The sequence below is a fragment of the Parasteatoda tepidariorum genome, chromosome 9 (genome assembly GCF_982258835.1).
Source record: "Parasteatoda tepidariorum strain Cologne lab strain chromosome 9, Ptep-v5.0, whole genome shotgun sequence".
NCBI lineage: Eukaryota > Metazoa > Arthropoda > Arachnida > Araneae > Theridiidae > Parasteatoda > Parasteatoda tepidariorum.
This window is the reverse complement of record NC_141763.1, coordinates 74,711,139-74,733,941: the sequence shown is the minus strand read 5'-3', so window position 1 is coordinate 74,733,941 and position 22,803 is coordinate 74,711,139. Positions and strand designations below refer to the sequence as shown.

The window sequence follows — 22,803 nt, the reverse complement described above, 5'->3', positions numbered from 1 at the left end:
CGCTAGAAAATCGACCAATGATAGCCGCTAAAAATGTCACATGCCAAATCTAGCTGAGGTGGCTCAACATATAGCGCTTTTAAAAACGGAAACTGTTATACTTATGTTTTTAACAAAGTTGTGAATCGTTCATGGTTATTATTTTTTAAAAACATAATGTTTGGTTTATGCAGGTTTTTCCATTGCAATTCATTTATTTCAATTTTTAATAGACTTAATTATAGCCAAAATTTTAACCTTTTTAAAGAGATTAAGATTTTATACTATAGCACATTTCTAATAGGTTTAACGAATTACATGTCATTTATTTGAATTCAAATTTATTTTAATGACTTAGTATCTACTAAAAAGATGTAATTTTTTTTTAAAAAAAAAAGTTGTTATGTGGATTTGAATGATTGTTTTGAATTCTTAGAATTTTGTGCATTTGCAATGCACCTAAGTTAGTAGCGAGTGAAGTGAGCTTGGTTTGCAAAGCAAACCATATAAGATTGCGCAGCAACTTTCGGGGGTTGGCGAGCGTTAGCGAGCAGGGGGCGCAGCCCACTAGTTTATTTTTAATCACCCGAAGCAGTGGTTCTCAATTTTTAATGGCTACGGTGCCCTCACTGACCAAGCATCTTTTGGCGGAACCCCAAATATATGAATAAAATTTATTGGCAGCTGTAGATATACTTACCAAATAAAGACTACTAATTATTTTGATAATATTTAACGCTATTTCTCGAAGTTTTATTGCTATGGAAAATAAAAAACAGCTATAGTTTAAGTGCCTTACACTTTCAAGCAATGTGATGATTTTAAACTATATATATAATCTTGCCGTGAAGAATTATCTGGTTTTTAGAACAGACAAATAACTTAAATATTTTAAAAGTTATTAAACTTTTTTAAAAATCACCAAATTTGACGACATTTTCCCACCAAGATAAAAATTATCAAAATCACTGCCTTATTCTCAGATTTTGCAAATTTTTATGAGCCCAAGTAATGCTGCATTGGAGTAAGATTTTAAATACTAAAAAATTAGAGTAGAAACGTTTTTTATTTTCACAAAACTGTGGCTTTTCTCCATATTGACGTTTTGCGCCATTTTCAAAATAAGCGTAGACAACGCTGGCTTTAGATAGGCTAAACCTAACAGTCATGAGTAACAGTTGCAAACTCATAACAGTTATAAAAGTAGCAGGTTATTCATAAAATAGCATAATTTCATCTTACTACGGAACGGAGTCTTCGAAAAACAGCCTTAATGTGAAGCAGGAAATTTTTTTTCAAATATCGTTTTATCATTAAAACTCTAAGTAATGTCTTTCGTCAAAGCCTGGATTCACCAGCCTGGAGTGGTATCTAGTCCAGTTCTAAATTTATTTTTGGCACATAAATTAGCTCAAAAGGAATTAAATAAGCAGAATTACAGTGTTTAAAAAAGAACTCATAAAAGTTAAGAACATTTCTTAACGTTAGCTGTCACAGAAAAATAATTCGTTGTTCTTGAATTTGGCCGTTTTATTTCAAATTGAAAAGTTCGTAGAGAAGTACTGATGAGTTATAAATATTGCTGTTTGCATTTCTGTACTTAAATAATTTTATGAAGATATCAAAAATCTTATGGTTTATTCTTTAGATGCAAGTATAATTATATTTAGATGCAAGTATAATTTCAAAAATCATTACTGATTTAAAAAAAAAACTGTCGGAACTCCTGCGACCGGAACACTTTTTAGGAGCCTTTAATCTAAAGAGTCAAGTCAATAGAATCAATCAAATTAGTTGATAAAACCAATCATCAGTCTTTTAAAAAATATATAATACAAAGAATCACGTAGTTGATTTTTTTAAAACAATTTAAGTAATTAACCTAATGTTATTTATTTTCTGATTTCTAAATAATCAAATTAATATGATCAAACAATTTATTAAATGTAAGAAACTATCGAAATTTAACAATTCAGAAGCCGTTAATGTAACAATAAATAGATGAGTAAAACGTGGAAAAATCTTCGCATTTTAGTAAGAGTAACCAAATTAATCTGCAGATTAACTAAGTAATGAGTAAATTAACAGATTTCGGTAAAATTCTTCGGGTTACCATTCAATTTTATAAGCTATAATGATGTAAGGTAACATACAAGTTGCTGTTATTAATTTCCAGAATTGTTCCTGAAATTATTATGTGAATTACAATTATATTTATGTTTTTAAATAACCTATACCTCGTGATATACAATGTGCAAAAAACACCCTGAATAATTTTTGGTCTAATGATCGGATTTTCACGTACTAAGATACAATATTAATGATTTGAGAACTTGAAATATTGTTATTAACTGGTGTATTTGTACTTTTGATCCTCAAAACTTTTTTGCACACAATGATAAAACAAGTTTATTCAGAAATAATTTCAAGCAAAACTAATTTTTAATTATTTATTTTTATTTTTAATGCTTGCAAAAAGTTTGAACAGCAAGGGTATACAAAGTTTTACATCATGCTAAATTATGTAATTTTAAATCGCAAAATTTGAACAAAATTGATCGATAATTTCCTGAACTATCCAATTTCTAAATTATATATTTTTAAAATTCAATTTATAGAGAACTATTCGAAAGACTTCGTTCATGCTTTAAATTGAGAAAAAATTTGTCAAATAAATAAACTAACAAGCTGTTTGAAATTGCAAATGATAGAAAAAAGATTTGGCGAATCTTAAGAATTGTTATCCCGCAACTGAAAAAAGATTTCTTTCGTTGACACGAGTAATTTTTCAGTAAACCTTGATTGATAAATTTTGAAACTTAGAGCAAAAGGATCAAAGTAAACAATACAATGCAACAGTCACGCGACAAAACGAAGTTGCAGGAACAAAACGAAGAGAATATTATACACAATATAATATACTTATTAAACTATACATTATTATGGTTTTTAATGGTAAACTATTCTACAATTACTTGGTTGTGACAGAAACATAACATAATAATTATAAAAAACAATATATATAAACATTTATTTCTTATACTTACATACTTAGTTAGCCATTTATTTACTGCACTAGCATATGTGCTCGAGCAACTTGTTTGCTAGTATTATGTTTCCGGTAGCATTTTTCTGCGAAATACTAAAAGCATGAACGTGGCCGAGAGATCGAAGTTCCAACTAAGGAACGGAAGGTCATAGGTTCGTGTTTGAACTACGATTGTAAGAAAAGGTATGGGTCGTCACAAAAGCATCTGATTTCTATTGCACAACTTCACGGAACGTGTACGGAAATCTTCAAAAACGAAGTTCCGTCAGCGCTCTGGATAATGGAGATAGCAGGCATGAATCCCTAAATTATCCTGAATGCATAGTTAAGCAGACTTTCCCCAATTAGTCTTATGTGTTCCTTAATTAGACAAGAGTTTAAAAGCCATATTTTGTTTTTAGTACTTGCATACGCATTTTTTTTCAACCGATGCTGTTCAGCAGTCCCAATTCTGAGTTTACGACCACGAATGTTCAACTGAGTAGTCTTGTTAGTTTGAACCCAATTCAAACGACAAGGAAACTCCTGGATCTAGCATTGGGACAAACTAGCCTTCGTGGAGGGCTTTTCGACGGAATCAACTCCTATTTGCGTTATATGGAAAGCAAAAACTTTCCTTGGTTAGCCTGACGGTAAGGTTAAGGGGATTCTAACTCATGATCCGTCTACCTCTGAGGACTTTTGTGTTCGGTGCTAGTCGAGAGCAGAATTTGTATCAACCAGTCACCACTGCATATGTTTTAGAAAATATAAGTAATCAAGAACGAACTTGAGCCCTCCCCCCCTCCGTATTATGAAGAAAAAAAATTGCGCTTAATTTAGAAACTTTGAGGTAATGAGTGTTTGATTCGCACTATAAATTTTGAATTATAAAGGCTATTTTTTTAAAAAAATTTTTTAGGTCTATGAGGGTATTTCTGTAACACAAAAAGTTTTATACATAAAATAAGGCTCAATATCTTTCTACCTTTGTCCCGCAGTGGACTGATCGTTAAGACACGGTTCCCAGCAGATCACCGAAGTCAAGCCTCACTGGCTGCGGTCAGTGTGCGGGTGGGTGACCACTTGGATCAGTCTGCGTAGGGACCGAGAGTGTGCGGTACAGGTCCTCGTTAAACTGTGCTACCGTAAAGTGCTCGACTTCGCGGGCAGGTCGTCGGGCTACCGAAGCGGGGGTGCCATCCCCTCCGCAGAGGATCAAAATTGTGTGGCATGTCTTCGGGATGTTTCCCAGACCGTCGCCAATAGCCCATTGTGCAGCTCTAGTGCGACGTAAATTAACAACAACAACAATCTTTCTACCTTTAATATGAAATTCATTAAACAATTTTACCGCGATTAAAATGTATGCACTATAGTAAAATAAACATTCACATTCAACAGTATAGAAGAGAAAAATAAAGTTAAATTTTCGATGTGAACCGGTGCTAAATCCAGGTGGTATATTCCTCCTGTGTTGCGAATAGTATAAAATACCATATACTTTTATAATTTTCTTAATGTATTATCGATGATTTTATGCTAAGGGAGGAAAATTTTAAAACTTTTTTTACTCAATACGTGTTTTTGGTGTATACAAACCGCAAAATAAATAAACATCCTCAAAATCTTTTGAGCTAATGAACGTCGGAATTTTATTCACGTCGCTCTAGAGCTGTAGAATGGGCTATTGCCGACAGTCTGGGAAACATCACTGAGGATGATCCGAAATATGCCGTCTCAATTTTGATGGCCCGACGACACTTTACGAATATTGTTCCATAAAGACTGCCATTAATAGGTATTTTTAGAATCTTATTCAAAAATGAAAAGAAAAGAAGTAAATAAATTTGGAGGCTCAAATTAATATTTCGGTGAGGAAAAAAACGCTATCGAAATCTCATGAATTATTGTAGAGGTAGGAGAATGTAATAAATATTAAAACTGAATTGAAGGCTGAAATTTAAGAGTGTTTCGAATAATTTTCTTGAACGCCTCTCACCATCAAACCTGTTTTAACCATTAGCTTACTACATTCGCCTTCCTGTACGGTATTTCTTTAGATTTCGACAGCGTTTTTAATTTTTCTTTGGCTAAAAACTAATTTGCATAGACATAGCATGCAAGAAATTTTTAAGGGGGCATGTATTTCATATTCTTAGAATATGTATAATAAATTCAAAACGCTAAAAGAAATGTACAGAAATTTTTTTAGGAATGTCTTAAAATTTAAGAGTATTTTTCTGCATTTAACGAAGAATTTAATAAGTAGTATAGTGTCAATAATTAAAAATTTTAGCAGAACGTGACGGCTATTTTGAATGTATTCAAAACATGTCTTGTAACCATGCCAAGTCTGAATTTTGATGTTCTTTTTTCTTAAAATTAAAAAAATCAATGGCAAAATTACTAGTTTATAATCACTTCCTGTAAAAGTTAAAAATTGATGTTAATCCGATTTCAAGGAATGGTAGTACAAAAAAGCGATTTTTCACCATTTCTAAGCTTAATTTTAAACAATTATTAGATTGATTTTAGAAACATAAGTTAAATTTTTCCTAAACATTTATAAGAATTAAGATTCATTTCAATTTTTAAACATATTTGCGATTGAAAAATAAAGTATTAATTTTAATACAATCCCTACTATCACAAAATATGTTTTAAAGTAGTATAAATATAAATTAGTCTAGTTTGTAATTAGTGATATGATTCGCTTTTCTTACAGTACGAAAAAGTAAAAAATGTTTTATAAATATAATGCGTTTTTAACCGTTTTGCTTATGGTGTACTATGCTAAACCATCACATGCGGTACACATGTTGTACCAGCCGTAAACAAAAGGTTATATACCAGAATGGTTCTGAGCAAATCAGATCCATTCTAATGCTGAACTTTATTTATAATTTAACATTGTTATTCCTCAATATGAGATTCCTTTAAAATCTAAAAAAATAAATAAATAATAATGACAATTTTACTATTTGAGTAATAATATGCAATTTCTTAATATTTTTATGCTTTTGGCGCAATTCGGTCTTCCAGTCCAGTAATTAGTTTTGATTTGATGATAAGTTATTTGATCATAAGATACAATAGTTTAGAACTCATTCTATAAAACATGTTGAAAAATTATACACTACAATTGAAATTAATCAATAATAAAAAAATAGGATATTTCGTATAAAATGGAACATATTGGTTAAAAATTTCAAGAAAATTAAATATAAGTAGTCTAAAATCAAATTTACTTTATACTTGCAACAAATCAGAATATAAATTTAGAGTTCAAAACAACCTGGAAAATTATTTTATGCTATGAAACAAAAATAAGTCATACTAAAAACTTTTGTCAAAAGAAAAAAGTAAGTTTTTTTAATAATTACTATACACAATATTGATAGAAAATAATTGTAACTAGAGATATTTAAATTTTGCACAAATTAAGCGGAATAACTTTTGCTTATAATTATAAACTAACATTAAAATCGATAAGTAATAATAGAAAAAGTTTTAAAAAAATAATTAAATGGTTTTCAAAACAAAAACTTAACATAGAACATCGAGAGTGACAAAAATTTCCATTAAATTATTGATACAATATAAAAAATTATTAGTTTTTTTGGGTTTAAAAAAAGAAAACTTAAAAAATTCTGACGTTTTGAAAAATTATTGATGAGGTATATGCTCCTCTGAAGCTGTCTGTGCTAATTTGCGACCCCCACTGTGAATCCTTTATTGTTTAAATTTTTGATAACGTTTCCAAAAAATACAAGTTAAGGGTCGTGTTTAAGAAATACCCTGTATATTATGGCGTAATTTTAAACCCAAATTCGATTGAATAAGTTCTAGATCAGTGATTCTCAACCTTTTTTTTTTTTGTAGCTGCACACTTTTGAAGATTTCAAAATTTGGCAGCACACAAAGAAAAAGATAAGTTTAAAAGTTGTTTACTTGCCTATAATACACTGTGTAAAATAGTTTATGATAATAATTTGGAATGTAAAATAAAATAATATGTACTAGAAAACAACGTTTATTAAGGGATTAATTACAAATGAATAATAAGACTACTTTTAATGAGAAATTCGAGCTTGATGTTTTTTAATAATTTAATTTATATTTGGTCGTAAAAATGACAATGCTACTCTCATATCGTCATCTACATTTAACAGTCTCGATCTTTTTTTCGTTTTTATGTTGGTTAGTACTGAAAATCCGAATTCACTCAAATAAGATGTAGAAAATTGTAATAATATTTTTAAAGCTTTTTTGGCTATCATAGGATAATCGCATCTAATGTTAATCCAAAATGAATTGATTCTTCCGAATATTTTAAAATTAAATCTCGATTGTTAGAAAGCGAAATTAGTTCTTCCTCTTCATTCAAATACAGAAGTATTCATTATCACAAATGGATAACGAACCCAATCAAATCTAAATTTGGGAAATAATGACTAATTCTCTCCTCTAATGTTGTCAAATGGTCAATAACAATTTTATGAACAGTTTTATTAAAATCTTTTGGGACTGGCTCAAACTTTTCCAAATACCCTTCCTGAGCTTTATTCTTCCATAAAGTTAATTTGTTTTTGGAATCCTACCAGTTTATCTGTTGAGTTTAATATATTTTCTTTCGGCCCTTGCATACTTGAATTTATGTTAATAACAAAAATGTCTGATAAGTAAGCTAGCTTAGCACACAGTATTTTATCTTCCAACAAAATCATAATTTTTATTTTGTTCAAAAAACATTTTCATTTCGTCTTTTAATTCCAGTACATTATAATTTTAAGTATTATAATAGCAAGTAAAAATTATAAATAGCAGATAGTAAAAATTATAAAGCATTATAATTTTTGCTATATACATTTCTAAAATTTTGCGGCACACAAAAGTGTCGCGGCACAGTGGTTGAGAATCACTGTTCTAGAAAAATAAGAGCAACAAAATATGATCCGTTAGTTAAATTATCTCATAGGAACTGTAGGGCAGATTTTATTCCATTTTGGCATTGAAAATTAAGTAATAAAAAAGAAGAAAATAGTTTTTTCACGGTATTTTTTCTTAAAAAAAAAAATTAACAAATCGCATTTTTGCTGGAATAGTAGAGTGCGTAGCGGAAAATTCTAAGCAAGCATAATGAAAAAGTCATCTTTGAACTTTTATTAAGCAAGGAAAAAAAAAAAACTTAACTAAAGCATCACATAACTTTTTAAAAAGAAACCTAATCCATGAGAGTATTCTACTTTCCACAACATAAAACATAACAGCTATAGTCGCTCTATACATTCATATATATTAATATATTTAATTTTGATCTTATATATACCAGCATGTATTTAACATCCAATCAATAAAACATTTGCAAAACGAGAGTGAAAGAAAACGTAATAATTGCTGTTGTTGTTCATTTACATCGCACAATGGGCTATTGGCGAAAGTCCCTGAGGATGATCCGAAGATTTTGACCCTCTGCAGAGGGGATGGCACTTCCACTTCGGTAGCCCGACGATCTGCACGTAAAATCGAGCACTTTATACGGTAGAACAGCTTAACGAGGACCAATACCGCACACCCTCGGCCCGTACGCAGACTGATCCAAGTGATTACTCAACCACAGCCAGTGATGCTTGACTTCGGTGAGAAAACGTAATAATACACTTACAATAAACATGCAAATTTATCTTTAAATTACTTTTAAATGTTAAAATAAACTTTAAAATAAAGAAATGAGAAATCCAGAGAAGAACGATAAAAAAAACACCCTTTTCTGAGAGCTTAATAACTTAAACTTCCCCTTCTGAATCAATTAAGTCTTTCTTTCTCTTCCAGTGGTGTTTCAAACTTGTGACTTCTGACTCGAACCTTGTTTCTTAGAATTCGTAGTCTGGCAATTTGTCATGTTAAATTATCATAAGTTCAATGAGTTTTATAAATATGTGTAAGAATTTTAAATACATGCAATTGGTTCCAGAGACAAGTGAACAAATAAAATTAAAATAAAATGTTCTCAGTTTTTTTTGGCTTGACTTTTGAAACCCTATCTTGAGGGACGAAAATTCTAATCCAATCAGAGGGCTCTATTTAAAAAAAAAAAAAAAATCACAAAGAGTTCACAGACAAATTTGGAATTATGAATTGTTCTGCTTCTAAATGAGAATCAAATAATTATTCACACAAATTAATCTTTCTCTTTACTTCTCTAGAAAAACCTTCAATTTCAATGAAATCAGATTTTAAGAAAAATCATTATCATAAGAACGTACTAATAAATTAAATACTGTATAAATTCGTCTTTTAAAAAAATCAGGCGATTTGGTAAAGCCTAAAATTAATCAGGTGATTGAACTTATTCAAACTCAAAGCAAATTCCTATTTTATAAATATTTGCCTCAATTAATAATGTTATTAATTTCAATAACAATCATTAAGATTTGGTGTTAACCAATATTGCTATCTAAATACTTAATATTATACTAGATTATTGAGGACAAAAATAAACGAGATACTTCTCAAATTTAAAAGTATGGAGTAGATACATTTTTTAAGAAATGATTGAAAAATACCTTTTTTTTTTAAGAATAGGTACTAAGGTTTGCACTTTTGATACAATTTAATCTTAAAATCTAGATTTCTGGTCAAAAAATAAGCATTTTTGTGAATGATGTGTAAAGGGTATTGTGCCTACAGGAAAAATTACAACAGTAGTTGCATTTGAGAGCAATTTTATTGTTGAAGTTACAGTTAATTACCAGAAAAGTAAACTCAACTTAATAGAAATGTAACAATTATAAGAAAAATTTTCTGCGGCTAGTTTCCATTTCATGTCGTTTTAAGATCCACTCATATTCTCCAAATTTAGTATCAAAAGTATTTTTCTGTAAACTTCGGAGCCGTAGAGTAAACCTTGGTCCTATTTCCTGAAGTGCTACTTTTGATTCACTTTTAAATTCATAACGGTGATGACGAACAAAAATGTAATCACGTTGGTTGTGAAAGGTCACCACTCTTCTTCCATGAAAATCCGGATTAAACTGAAAAAGTGATGTGAACAAACGACCAATGGAGTGTCCCAATCGAGTGCGAAAATTGTTCATAACAATCTCTGGCTTGTGAGAAGTATACTCAGCACGATTTTTTATTTTCTTACAGTATTTTACACTGCTTATTCTGAAAAAAGCTGTCGGACCTTCTGGTAGGTGAATAACTACCATCCCTGTTGGATGTCTCCTGTCTTCAGTAACGACAACTATATTTGTGAAATTTCTTCTTTTAGCTTCTTCAACTAGTTTTTTCAAACTGCAGCGCCTGCGATAACGAAAGATTGAATCCTGGATGAGCAATTTGAGTTCTCGGCAGAATCTAATAGTCCAAGTGTGAGGGTTTTCACTGCAGGTTATGAGGACTTTGGGCGGATCTTTCTTTTCATAATATGAAGCAAATTCATCCATGTTTTGGTCAATTTGGACCTCTTGATCTTCTGGATCAACCATAGTTTCATCTGGCTCTCGAGTGTTCTCCAGGGTTCTGGGTACTTGCTTTGGAACATCTTCACCTGCTTCTCTGGCCTTTCGGATTTGCTTTTTCTTAGCTTTTTTAAATTTCAACTTCTCTTTCTTTAGTTTAAGATACTCCTCTAAGCGGCGTTGCTTATTCTTTATTTCAGATATGTTCCGATCTGTAAAATAATAAAATAAATTTAGAACAAATGCAATGACTTCCTAAACAGTGTTCTCCCCTAAGCATTTTTTGAAGGGCACCATGCCCTGCAATTCCAATAAATGGATTCTCTTTGCCATTTTTCGAAAAAAAAAAAAAAAAAGCCAACATCCCTTAAAAACACTGCCTTTTTATTCAGATTCCATTTTGAAAAAAAAAATTCACTGTTTAAATAATAATTACACGTTGGCAAAATTATCTGCGTTCATAGGTTTAACACACATTAGGATTATCTTCAACTGCTTAAATTTTTATTTTTCTGGATTTCTTTTTTTCGGGGGAGGGAAGAATATTAATAATTTTTTTATATGATTTTAAAACTATTTTTTATAAATACCTTTAAAAAAAATGCACCCTTAAATGCTTATTTTCTCATAATTTTCAGATTAGATTATGGAAAAAAGCTTTAAAGCTGTATGTTAATTAATCATTTTTTGCTAGTTTACTTTTTTAAAAAGCTTAAGCACAGAGCTTATCTTTTAGCATGTGTTAAATCATTTTTATAAACTACAAATCTTTCTAATATTTTGATAATGGGAGAGAATTACTTTTTCAAACATACTCATAAAATAGTAAGAGAGGGAAATTTAAAAATTTTTGAGAATAAAATTCAGCTATTACGCAACATTACACATTTTGATAAATATTTATGATGTTAAGTGAGTGCCCTTTCAAAACTCAAAATGCCCTTTTCAGAGAGGAAACGCTCTGCCCTTTTTTATTCCTAGGGTGAACTCTGTTCCCAAATAATATGAATTATAGAAATAATTTCTCATTCTGAATTTAATATGTATACCATTTACACATTTAAAGAGTTTATACAAACAAAGTAAGTTCGAGAAAATAATAAAGTAAATTCGAGCTATAATAAAATGTAATGTAGTAGGCCTATACTCATGTGGTTTTTAATGAAAATTAATTTCAAAAAATTGCAAAGGAAAAAAAAAAAAAATTAAAAGAAAACTATTTATGATAAATCAGGTACAAATAAAGTGTGCTTAAAATGTCATTTGCTTCAAATAAATATTCGCACGTCAAAATCTTATTAAAAATATTAACAACTAAGGATTATGTCCAAATCTGACGCAATTACCACTGAAAGAATTCACAATGAAATTTTCAAACATTGAGCTCAAATCAAGAAATGATATCAGAAGCTCATTATTCAAAATTTCAGACTTATTTTTATCAAAAAAAATAAAATTAATAAATAATAATAATAGTTTTTCTTTGCTCTAAAATAAGGTGCTACTGTGGGCCACAAATTGAGAGTAGGTGAGCCGCAAATTGTTCATCCATCCTAAGAGCAGAGTTGGCAGAAATCGTGACTTTTTGTTTTATTAAAAAAAGGAATTTTTTAATTTTTAGATTTACTAGCCAAATTATTGTGTAAAATGTACTGAGAATACCTGTTATTATTTAATAACAATGATATAGCTAAAAGTTGATTAAAATTATTATAATATAATTATTATTTTGTTCAAACTAAACATCTTAAAATTTTAAAGAGAGGGAGGTGAATCATCAATTAGATACCTATCCAATGAAAAGTAAATTAGTATATATATATATATATGTAACATAAAAAGCTTTTATTAATCTTTTTATGTTAGTTTCTTTGCTATAAAACAACTCCTACTTTATTACTAATTAATTATTCTATTTGAAATACTTTCTCACACTTTTAAAAGCCACATCCTGTTTCTAAATCTATTTTTAGCCAAAGTATGCATACATTTAAATAAAGATCTTTTTTCCCTTTTAAGCCGTGGGAATCACTCGACCAAGTTCATTAACCAATTGTAATTTCTGAGTTTTCCCTCTTTTCCCTAAATAGAGACATTTTAGGATTTTTTGCAAGATTTTCCCTACCAGAAAGACTGTTTGCTGATGGAGTAAACATCACTTCTTCGCTCTCACTCAACTAAGAATGTTCAAATAAAAGTTACTCTGATTTAATTAAAATCCTGTGTCTGTTTTCCTGCTCGGTCCGACTGCAACATTTTACATATATATATATATATATATATATATATATATATATATATATATATATATATATATATATATATATATATATATATAATAAAAAATTATAAGTTTCTTTGGGTAGAAGTTTTACTTAAGTTTCTCTGTGTCTTTTTTCATTATTGATATATAATATCTACATTTTTCAAAGTTTTTTTTGAAATCACTTGTGAAAGCAATAAACATGAAACTAAATTTATTACCAACAAATTATTTTTATACACACAATGGAAAAGTTTCAGGACAATTTTATTTCTTTTAGTGTCTCTTTTCAGTAAAAATAATAATTACATACATCTTTCATCAAAATAAATCACAACTTAAAGAATATATTTATAAATAAAATTATAAGACAATATTTTCGACTTTATGCTAAAATTTTTTATTTAAATTTAAGATTTTGTAAAAAATCAAGTGCTTTAAACCATGTCAACTCTGCCTTACAGTAAATCAAACCTTCTCTTACAGATTGTCCAAAAAAGATTGTTCATCATAAATACTAATTCAGTTTCCAGGTGACAATTTTCTGATTTTGAATTATAATACAAATAAATATCCATGAAATGAGAACTAATTAAACATATCTTATAGACAGGCCCGTAGCCAGGGGGGGGGGGGCAGTCCGGACAACCCCCCTGAAATTCTGCGATTCCAACTTTTTAGTCTTTCTTTGAGCCTCTCAGTAAAAAGAAAAACAAAAATTGTCGAATGAAACCTTTTATTAACTAACTTCATTAAGCATATTTCGGGATATTCTGGTTTGTCCTAAGAAAGTAAAATTTTCTTCAAATCCCCGTCGCATGTCTTTGTAAACTTTGTTTACAAATTGATTATAATTATTATGTAATATTAATTGCAAAATAATTATTACGTAATATTTTTTAATTACTAGTTTAGCTTTGGCAAACAACAGAATAAACAATATTTGTTACAATGTTTTCCTCCTACTTTGCATGTCTGAAACTGTCCTTGCTTCTTACCATATCCCCCCCCCAAAAAAAAATATCCTGGCTACGGTCTTGCTTATAGATATTATTTATTTTCTTAAATTAAAATGAAGAATTGCCTAATTTTTATTTAGGACAAGGGAAAATATATAAAATATTATTTGCTCAACATAAGCTTTAAGAGAAATAATATTGATCTTTCCAGTACAACATTTAAGAGAGGCATACTACATTCTTTGTTCAAACAAACCTTTTCTAAGACTAAAGATTAATACTTTAAATAACGATTACACACAATACAGAATATGGGCAAAATATGGTTCATGAGCCCTTTAGTTGGCCCTAAACAATAATAAATACAATTAATGAAATAAGATTTTTCGGCATAACAGTCCAATCTTCTGAGACTGTTCATCAAAGTTAGAAAAGATCTTTTTCTATTCTTGAATAAAATACTTTAAAGTATGAAATTTACTTTCATTTCATTGATTATTCTGCTTTATAGTTTCGGTGTAAAGGTAAAAATGTTTCTTCGCTTTTGACGTTTTTTACCTGATTTTTCAAGATGGAAAGGTAATGTCTTACATAGTTGTACAAAAAAGCATTTCCAAATTGAAAATAATTTTCATAAATCAAAAAATTTAATAATCGCATTAATCTAATACTTTAATTGCATCGTACGAATAAATTTCTTTTTATAACAATTTAGCAGTCATGCACTGTACAGATTCTTTGTAATGTTTGCATTAAAAGAGAAAAATTCTTACTTGGGATCAACTTTAACTCAGTGTTTTCCATTGTTATAAGCTAACAAACAAATAATTTGTTAAAATTTTAATACGCAATGAATTCAAGTCAACAACGTGACAAAATCTTTTTGTAAATAAACCAAATGCAAAAGAAGGAAGGGCATAAATATGAACCATTTGTTTAATAAAAAGTTTAGCTTGTAGCTTTAAAATGAAATAAATATCCCGAATCTACGGGTAGTTATGGAGCTTTTTTTAATTAATCAATGCAGTTGAGTAAATATGTTAAAAGTATTGCACCTTTATGCCAGAAAATTAATATTTCTTTTTACTTTTGATTTCGAAGCAAATTTTAGTAGTAATAAAGAGATATTTCATTTTGTTTTTATTTTCGAAATCATATGAATTCTGTAATAACTCTCACGTGAATTATGACATGCGACCGTGGCGCTACTTTCTTCTGCTCTTGTCTTTTACGCACCGAAACAAAAATATAATTCAGAATGTAAACAAAAAATAAAACTAATTCTTATTATAATATGAAATTAAATTTGCTTCAATTTACGTTTTTTCATGAACTTGAAATATCCCTGCCAACATGAATGAACCTTTTGATGAGGATATATCATGGAATCTCTTCATTCACCAATATTATTGGGTATATAGTTTTATAATCCGATACTCCATTTCATTTTTGCCGATAACTGTTGCATTTATATAAAAACTACTTAAATGTTTTTATACATGAATATGTTGAAAATATATCTTTTTCATGCAAATTAAATTTTATTTTTATCTTGGGCATGTTTATAAGTTCGTTTTGTTTATACGATTTTTTGAAGTTAAATGATTATATAATCAGAATTATGTTTTCATATTTATTATAATACTTTTGAACTTGGAGATACAGTGTTTTTAGTCAAGTTGTGCAACCTTTGTGTATGAAATAATCAATAATTTATTTATAGTATTTTAATGTTCAAATATTTTTTATTGGACATCAGTAAAAGGATTAAAAGATTTTTAATTTAAATGTTACGTCTTTTATCCCACTACATCTTATTTTATGTGAAATCGTAAATAAAATTTATATTTAGGTACTGCTTAAAAGTCTCGTTGTATTTTTGTAAAAAATAACTAAATAATTAAGATTACTTTTCCATTTATGAGTAAAAGAATAAATTTAATTTCCCCCTAAATTTCATAGATGGTTTTCCTGATTGAAAAGGTATTACCACATATAAAAAGCTATGTAAATGATTAAAATATTTACATAATAAACATATTATGTGCCTATTTAAGATACTGAATTTAGAGACTGATTTGGAAAGACTAGAATTTGACTTGGAAAGACTAGAATTTGACTTTCTTATATTATGAACCTCACTGTCAGAATTTTTTGCATAAAATATACTTTTTCCTGCCTGAAAATCTCTTAATTTGGAACTTAAATTTTTCCAATGTAATAATTATAGGTAGATATTTCTAATTTTTCATTTTCATTTAATATTTTTCAATATTTATGTACAATTTTCTGAATTGATGTAGGAAAAGTATAAACAGAGTTCCTAGGAATAAAAAAGGGCAGGGTGCTTCCTTTCTGAAAGGAGTGCATTGAGTTTTGAAAGGGTACTCACTTAACTCAGCAAAAATTTATCAAAATGTGTAATCTTATGTAAAAATGGAATTTGATCTTCAACAATTTTTAAATTATCCCCTTATACTATTTTATGTGTATATTTCAAAAACTAGTTCTTACTCATGATCAAAATCAGGAAAAGTTTGTTGCTTATAGAAAAATAATTAAAGGCAGCTAAAGGACAATCTCTGTAAATAAAAAAAGTAAACTAAAAAAAAAAAAAAAAAAAATGGATAATTGATAATGAACATTTTAAGAAAACAAAAATTTAAAGGTGCATTTTTTAAGAAAAAAAATATTTATTTTAAAATCACTATTTTTATTTATATAATATCCTTCCTTCCACCAGAAAAAGAGAAACTTATAAAAATTGAATCAGTTTGGAATAATCCTGACAAAATAAATATTGTATTAGTAATCAGAACTAAGCCAATAAAGACAGATAATTTTATCTGTGTGTAACTATTATTTAAACAGGGAATTCATTTTTTTAAAAATGGAATAGGAGTAAAAAGATATTGTTTTAAAGAGATATTAGCTTATTTTTATAAAAAGGGCATAGAGGACACATTTATAAAGATCAAAGAGTCAAGGCAGGCCATCCTTTTAAATACACTGTGAGACATTTCTCTTTCGGTTCATTACTGAAATCCTCTTAATGATGACCATGGACTTGCTGATATAGCTTATTTATTTCATGACTCTGGGTTATATAATTATTTACAATAAGTTAAAAAAATATACACGAACTGTAGAATATAATATTCCGAAGCGCTGCTGCTCCATTCTCGTTCATACTTTCTCTCTCATAGTCCAGCTAATACTCAACTCTTCTACGTTCAAACTAATACTGACTAAAAATCCTCTTTCTCACTAGAAAAAGTCCTTCGCTCCACCCCCAATGTAGGGGACGACACTTCCAATGTCCTTCACCCTCTGACCCTCAGGCAGTGTTTTCACTACAGCTCGAGAACGCGAGAATCTCGCATACTTTTTTCTTTTCTCGCATTAAAAAATGATTACCGCGAGAAATTCGCGCATTCTATAAATCAATTTCAAAATTCGCGAATTTCTTGCATTTTGGAAAAAGCTTTGAATTACGCCATTTAGAAAAAAATCCGTTTCACTTTTCTTCATAAATCTTTCATTATTTCATCATCTGCCCCATTATCTAGCTTCCCTATTCACCAGTATTGTTTAGAACCTTTTCGAACAACAGAGCACAACCACAGAACCCCTTTCAGAGCACATTTCTCTACAACCACGTGTTCACCGTAGGTAAGGTTTCTTCATGTGAGTTGTAAGACGTTCAAATTTTTTATGCACTTGCGTGAGATGGACAAATACCTTGTAAAAGCAAAATCTTCTATGATGATGCACCAAAAATATTCAATGATTTAAAAAATAGAAGACGTTAAAAATTTATTATAATTAAAGAAATAATTTTTTTAAAGAGTTTTTGTGTTTTTTTAGTTTTTAGAAATCTCACTTAACTTTCTGAAATCTCACCCTGTTTTTGAGAAAGGGTGAGAAATTCTCACCCATTTTTTTTCAATGATGAAAACACTGCCTCAGGTCAAGGGGTCAATCAAATGCGTGGGAGAGGAATCAGGATCCTGACATATGCCTAAGGAGAACACTAGCATAAATACAGTGAATCACTTAGTTATTTCTGTAACAATTGAGCTAATTTTTAACAATTGAAATATAAACTTTAAATAGTCATAAATTATGTTTCCTGAAATAATCTTAAAAAGATTTAATAATTAACTTTCACTACTCTTTGTCCTTTAAATTAGTCAGGTTAAAAAAAAAAATTTGATTATTTTTTAAAAAAAGGCCTAATTTTTAAATGTTGTAGAAAAAAAGTTTCATACACTCATATCCGTAAATTAAAGATATTAAAATCATGGATAATTCAGATTCTATACGGCAAAAGGAACTCCAAAGTATAAATTTCACCAGTAGAATTATCACATACGTCTTCAAGAATAATATGGAAATTGCAAGAAGCCACCATATGATGTCGATAGTGCACCACAATGAGAAGATTGTATGAGAGGGGTAGAAGTAAAATTGTTCATATGCATTGTACAAGTGGCTCAGTGCCATAACCAAATAATAATGAGACAGATGTATTTGAATGATTTTTTTTCACAATAGAATTATTTCCCCCTGGAATGTGGGGCATATTTAGATGTAAGTATCTAAGAAACTTGTAATTGGAGAACATTACTAGCTGAGTTGAATAATCTTTCCCAAGATTAGTTCAATAATTTGATACTCGGCATGTCTCACTGTTTTACAGACTGTATTTCATTCCATGGGAGATATGCAATGTATTAACCTTCATCATTATAATATTAATTCTTTGTAAAGGAGATATTTTTTTATCAATTCTGCAGGGAGCGAAAATTGTAGTTTTTATGAATGGTATCATACATAACACCATTATTTTCATTCTTTATCTTTTGTTTAATAAATGAGCTCTATGAAGAAGTCACATTCTATAATCTGGACTATAAGCTCTTATTCTTAATTTATGAACACGAGTGTATTTTGTCTGCTGTGTTAATTGCACAACCAATATTTGTAAGTTGCTGTGGAACATTATTTAAATATCTTAAAAACATGGGCAATGTGTTATTTATAAGTATATGTATGTATATTTGTATATGTAAGTATGTATATGTATGTATATATATATGTGTATAGATATGTATGTATATCATATGTATATTTTTTTAAATTGAAGTAAAATTCAATAAAGCCTGTCCTCCATCATCAGAATTAGGGCAGCTGGTGCTATAAATTTACCTTCACCATGCAGACAAAAATTAGTAAATACATATGTATAATCATGGGCTCTACAGATTAATCTTAAATTTTTACATTGGGTTGCAGATCCATATAGAGGTTTATGTTAGTATGGTATCTCTATAACAATTTATTGATTATTTCCAGTTGAAAAATTCTCTGTAGGGAATTAATTTTCTTCATGAATGTTAGAGAATTTTGCAGTTATAATTATTGCAAATGGTGGGTTATGTTCAGAAGTATATAATTTTGACTTTTAAAAAAATAAAGTAATGCTTATTATGAAGGAATGTTTGAAAGGAGAACTAACTCTTGCGGATAAAATTTTATTGTTATACATTATTGCTGAAATAGTGTAAGAAGTTCCAGAAATAGGATGTGAAAGCGATTAAGCTGCAAATAAATTTTAAGTTTAAGTAGCAATTGCTTCAAAAATGACAAAATCTGAAAAGATAAACCTGTGAAAAATTACAAAAATGACGAAAATGAAAAAAGTTGCATCTGAAAAATTTGTTATTTGGTGACAACCACTTATATACATTTTGAATGTTTTTTAAGATTTTAATTAAAAACTATATTATAGATAGAAATTTGCTGTATGGGGACTTAGTATTAGCGAGACTACTCATGATTTTTATTTGCAGTCAACTTGAGTTTACACATATCAACTAATTTGTATATTTTTAAGAGAATAATAAAATGATATTTCAGGTAAATTTAGGTAGGATATTTTATAATTATGAACTCATTGAAAAAAATTACAAAAAACTATAAATATTGTCAGCAGACTTTTTTTTTACTCTGTGTACCCATCTCTTATACTTATTCGGGATCCTGTTAAAAAATAAAAAAAACTAACAATTTCCAGGATTGTGCTTAAAATAATGTAGAAATTGAATGTAGTTTCTATTTTTGTTTTCAGGCCTTTGTTCTAATTGTGGTGCTAGCATTATTCGTTTTGTGCCTGCTTTTATGGTATATGAGACGCTGTAGGTAAGTAAAAAATGTTTCTAAGAAATCTTATTTCTTAACTATTTTTTCAACAATTTCTTTTTTTATGAAAGTCTTTATCATCAATATTTTTTCCCATTTATTTAAATTTATCTTACTTATTGCACATATTGCTTTAACTATGTATTTGTTTGTAGTATCATACTGAATTAGTTAATTTTTCTTGAGATGTTGCTTTTATTACTTTATTTTACAAACACAATAGAACCTCAATTATCTAAACTAGGGGTGAACAACCTGCAGCCAATGGGCTACATGCGGCCCACGGCAACAACTGAACAAAATAAAAAAATTATTTACTGTATAATAAAGGAAAAGCAATAAAAATGAATTTGACACAATATTATTTTAATATTTTTCTTTAGCTTTTTTATAAAAATACTTCTGTAGTTCTTTATAAAAAGTATTTTAAATGAATTTTTTTTTAATGTTAGAATTTTTTTGTGAGACAAATATTAAACATAAAAGAAAGCAATAAAAATAAACTTTAAACAGTATTGTTTAAACATTTTTCTTAAGCTTTCTTAAAAAAAATATTTCGGTAGTTTTTTATAGAAAGCACAATTTTTTTTAATGTTCAAATATTATTTTTTTAATGTTTGAATTTTTCTTGTGAAACAAATATTAAATAAAAAAAAAAGTATTAAACAATATTGTTTAAGCATTTTTCCTTAGCTTTTTTTATAAAAATTAATGTTTCTATAGCTCTTTATAAAAGGCAAAATTTTTTTTTTGAAAAGATGTTCGAATGTTTTTTCCTGAAACAAATATTAATTAAATAAAAAATAAAATACATTTTAAACAATATTGTTTAAATATTTTTCTTTTTCTTTGATTTTTTTATTTCATAAAATTAATGTTTTTGTTGCTCTTTATAAAAAACATTTTGAATTGAATTATTTTTCCTTATTATGTTTGGATCTTCTTAAACAAATAGTAAATACAAAAAAGCAATAAGTAAATAAATTTTAAACAACATTGTTTAAATACTTTTCTTTGACTTTTTATAAAAATTAATGTTCCTGTAGCTCTTTATAGAAGGGATTTTGAATTAAAATTTTTTTAATGTTTTAATTTTTCTTTGTGAAACAAATATTCAATATAAAAAAGGCAATGAATTTTTTTTAAAAATTTATATTGTTTAAAGCATTTTTTGTTTTTATATAAAATTTATTTTTTACTTAATCTCTTTGTTTCACCTTTTTAACTTTATTATTGCATATTATGCATAAAGGGAATGTTTCAATTTATCATTACAAAAAGATTGTATTCAGAAACATTTAGTAAATTGCTTTTTTCATTCAATTGAGAAAGTTTTCTTTTTTATGGTTATCTTCCTTATATGAGAGATTAAAAAAAAAATCTTTTGACACTTCATAAACTCTGAAGCCATAAAATTTCATACACAGAGAAAAGTTTTCCTGCTACAACAACTCTTACTGTTAATTTTTTTTTTATTTATGTTACACAAGGTTTCTGCTTTTGTTAGGTTTCCCTATTTATCAGTCTAGTGTTCATTATTTGTGCCCATCACATAAATACAGTTGCAACTATTTATTGATCCCATCATTTTAAGGCTAGACTCCTGGCTTATTTATTTCATAACATGAATTTGTACTATATTCATTTTCGTAAGAAACAAGCAAAAGATAATATTCAGCCTCTTGAAAAACCTAAACCTGTAGTTCAACGAACTGGAAAGTTTAAAACAACCAAGAATTCATGTGACATTCATCAGTTAGCAATCGAACATGCACTTGCATATTTCAACAAGCCGTGGGATTATTATTTGAAAGAAGAAGCACTCAAAGAAAAGAATGCAAAAAGGGATTCCCAGTTGTATTATGATGAGGTTGGATACCATTCCAACAAAGAAGTCAACTTCAATGTTTCTTTGCCTTATGATGGAAATCAAATTGCTACTGAAGATAGTTCGTTATTTTCAAAAAGTAAAGTGAAGTCAAATTTGCTTCTTGCTTTTCATAAAAAAAATTACAAGAGTGTAGCCTTTGAAACTTCTTCTCTGAATAAGTACAGGTTATTAAAATACTTTGTATTTATAATTTTTTTTTAATGTATGTATTTAAAAATATTTAATTCTAATAAGTTTTTTTGAAGTTTTAGATTGAAATATATTTTAAATGCATTGTTTGAAGTTTCAAGTCTATGTGTAGAGGAGAAATTACATATTTAAATATATAAAAGTTAAAGTAATCAATTTGTTGTTATAATTTAATGAGTGTTAATTCAAAAATGCACCCTCAAAACTTATATTTTATTAATTTATGAAGTGTTGAAGTTATATCAATTGATTAATCATTAATAAAAAATAAAAATATTTAAAAAAAAAGTATTGATAAGTTTTTAGCATAGTTTATAGATAGATTTTATGCTGTTTTTAATTAATTATTAGCAATTTGAATGGTTTTATAAAGGCATTTAATATTTACCAAATACTTACCTATACACATATATTGAATCAAAAGCAATAATGCAAGATATAAATTAGGTTTCATAAAATTGTTTTTAGTTTTTGCACAACTTCAAAAGTTTGGTTTTAAGTAAGTTTGCATCGATTTGAAATTTTTTTCTCTATTTTTCTTTTTTTCATAAAGCTGTAAGCTCATGGTTAAGTCAGACATAGTTCTGCACAGACAATTCTTATAGAAATAAGTTTGACTATTGATAACGTCAAAACAATTAACAATATCATTTGTTTGTTATACAAATGGCTGAGGAAAGTTAAATTTAGTGCTAAAACTGTTCATAAATTTTTTTTTTATTTTGCTTGTTTAAAACCCTTTGTGATTTAGATATTTAACAAATTTAAAAAAAAAAAAATTAGAATTTTTTTAAGTGCTAACAAAGGAATTAAAAATAATT

At 28.2% G+C, this 22,803-nt stretch overlaps 2 protein-coding genes across 2 annotated transcripts in view; one reads left to right on the top strand and one right to left on the bottom strand.

Annotated features, from left to right (window-relative positions):
* Nucleotides 1-9,718: 9,718 nt before the first annotated feature.
* On the bottom strand, nt 9,719-14,631 carry LOC107440733 (ribosome production factor 1). The gene is made up of 2 exons (XM_016053735.4): nt 14,472-14,631; nt 9,719-10,688 (listed from the first exon to the last, which is right to left on the bottom strand). Exons 1-2 carry the CDS (start codon nt 14,500-14,502, stop codon nt 9,799-9,801), a joined length of 921 nt encoding a protein of 306 aa, XP_015909221.3. The 5' UTR covers nt 14,503-14,631; the 3' UTR covers nt 9,719-9,798.
* Nucleotides 14,632-14,889: 258 nt separating this feature from the next.
* Slob (Slowpoke binding protein) overlaps nt 14,890-22,803 on the top strand; it is a 29,895-nt gene continuing 21,981 nt past the window's right edge. The window contains exons 1-2 of the mRNA XM_016053734.4: nt 14,890-15,111; nt 19,832-19,902. Of these exons, the coding sequence (XP_015909220.1) occupies nt 15,052-15,111; nt 19,832-19,902 (131 nt within the window). The 5' untranslated portion in view covers nt 14,890-15,051. The remainder of the gene's footprint in view (nt 15,112-19,831; nt 19,903-22,803) is intronic.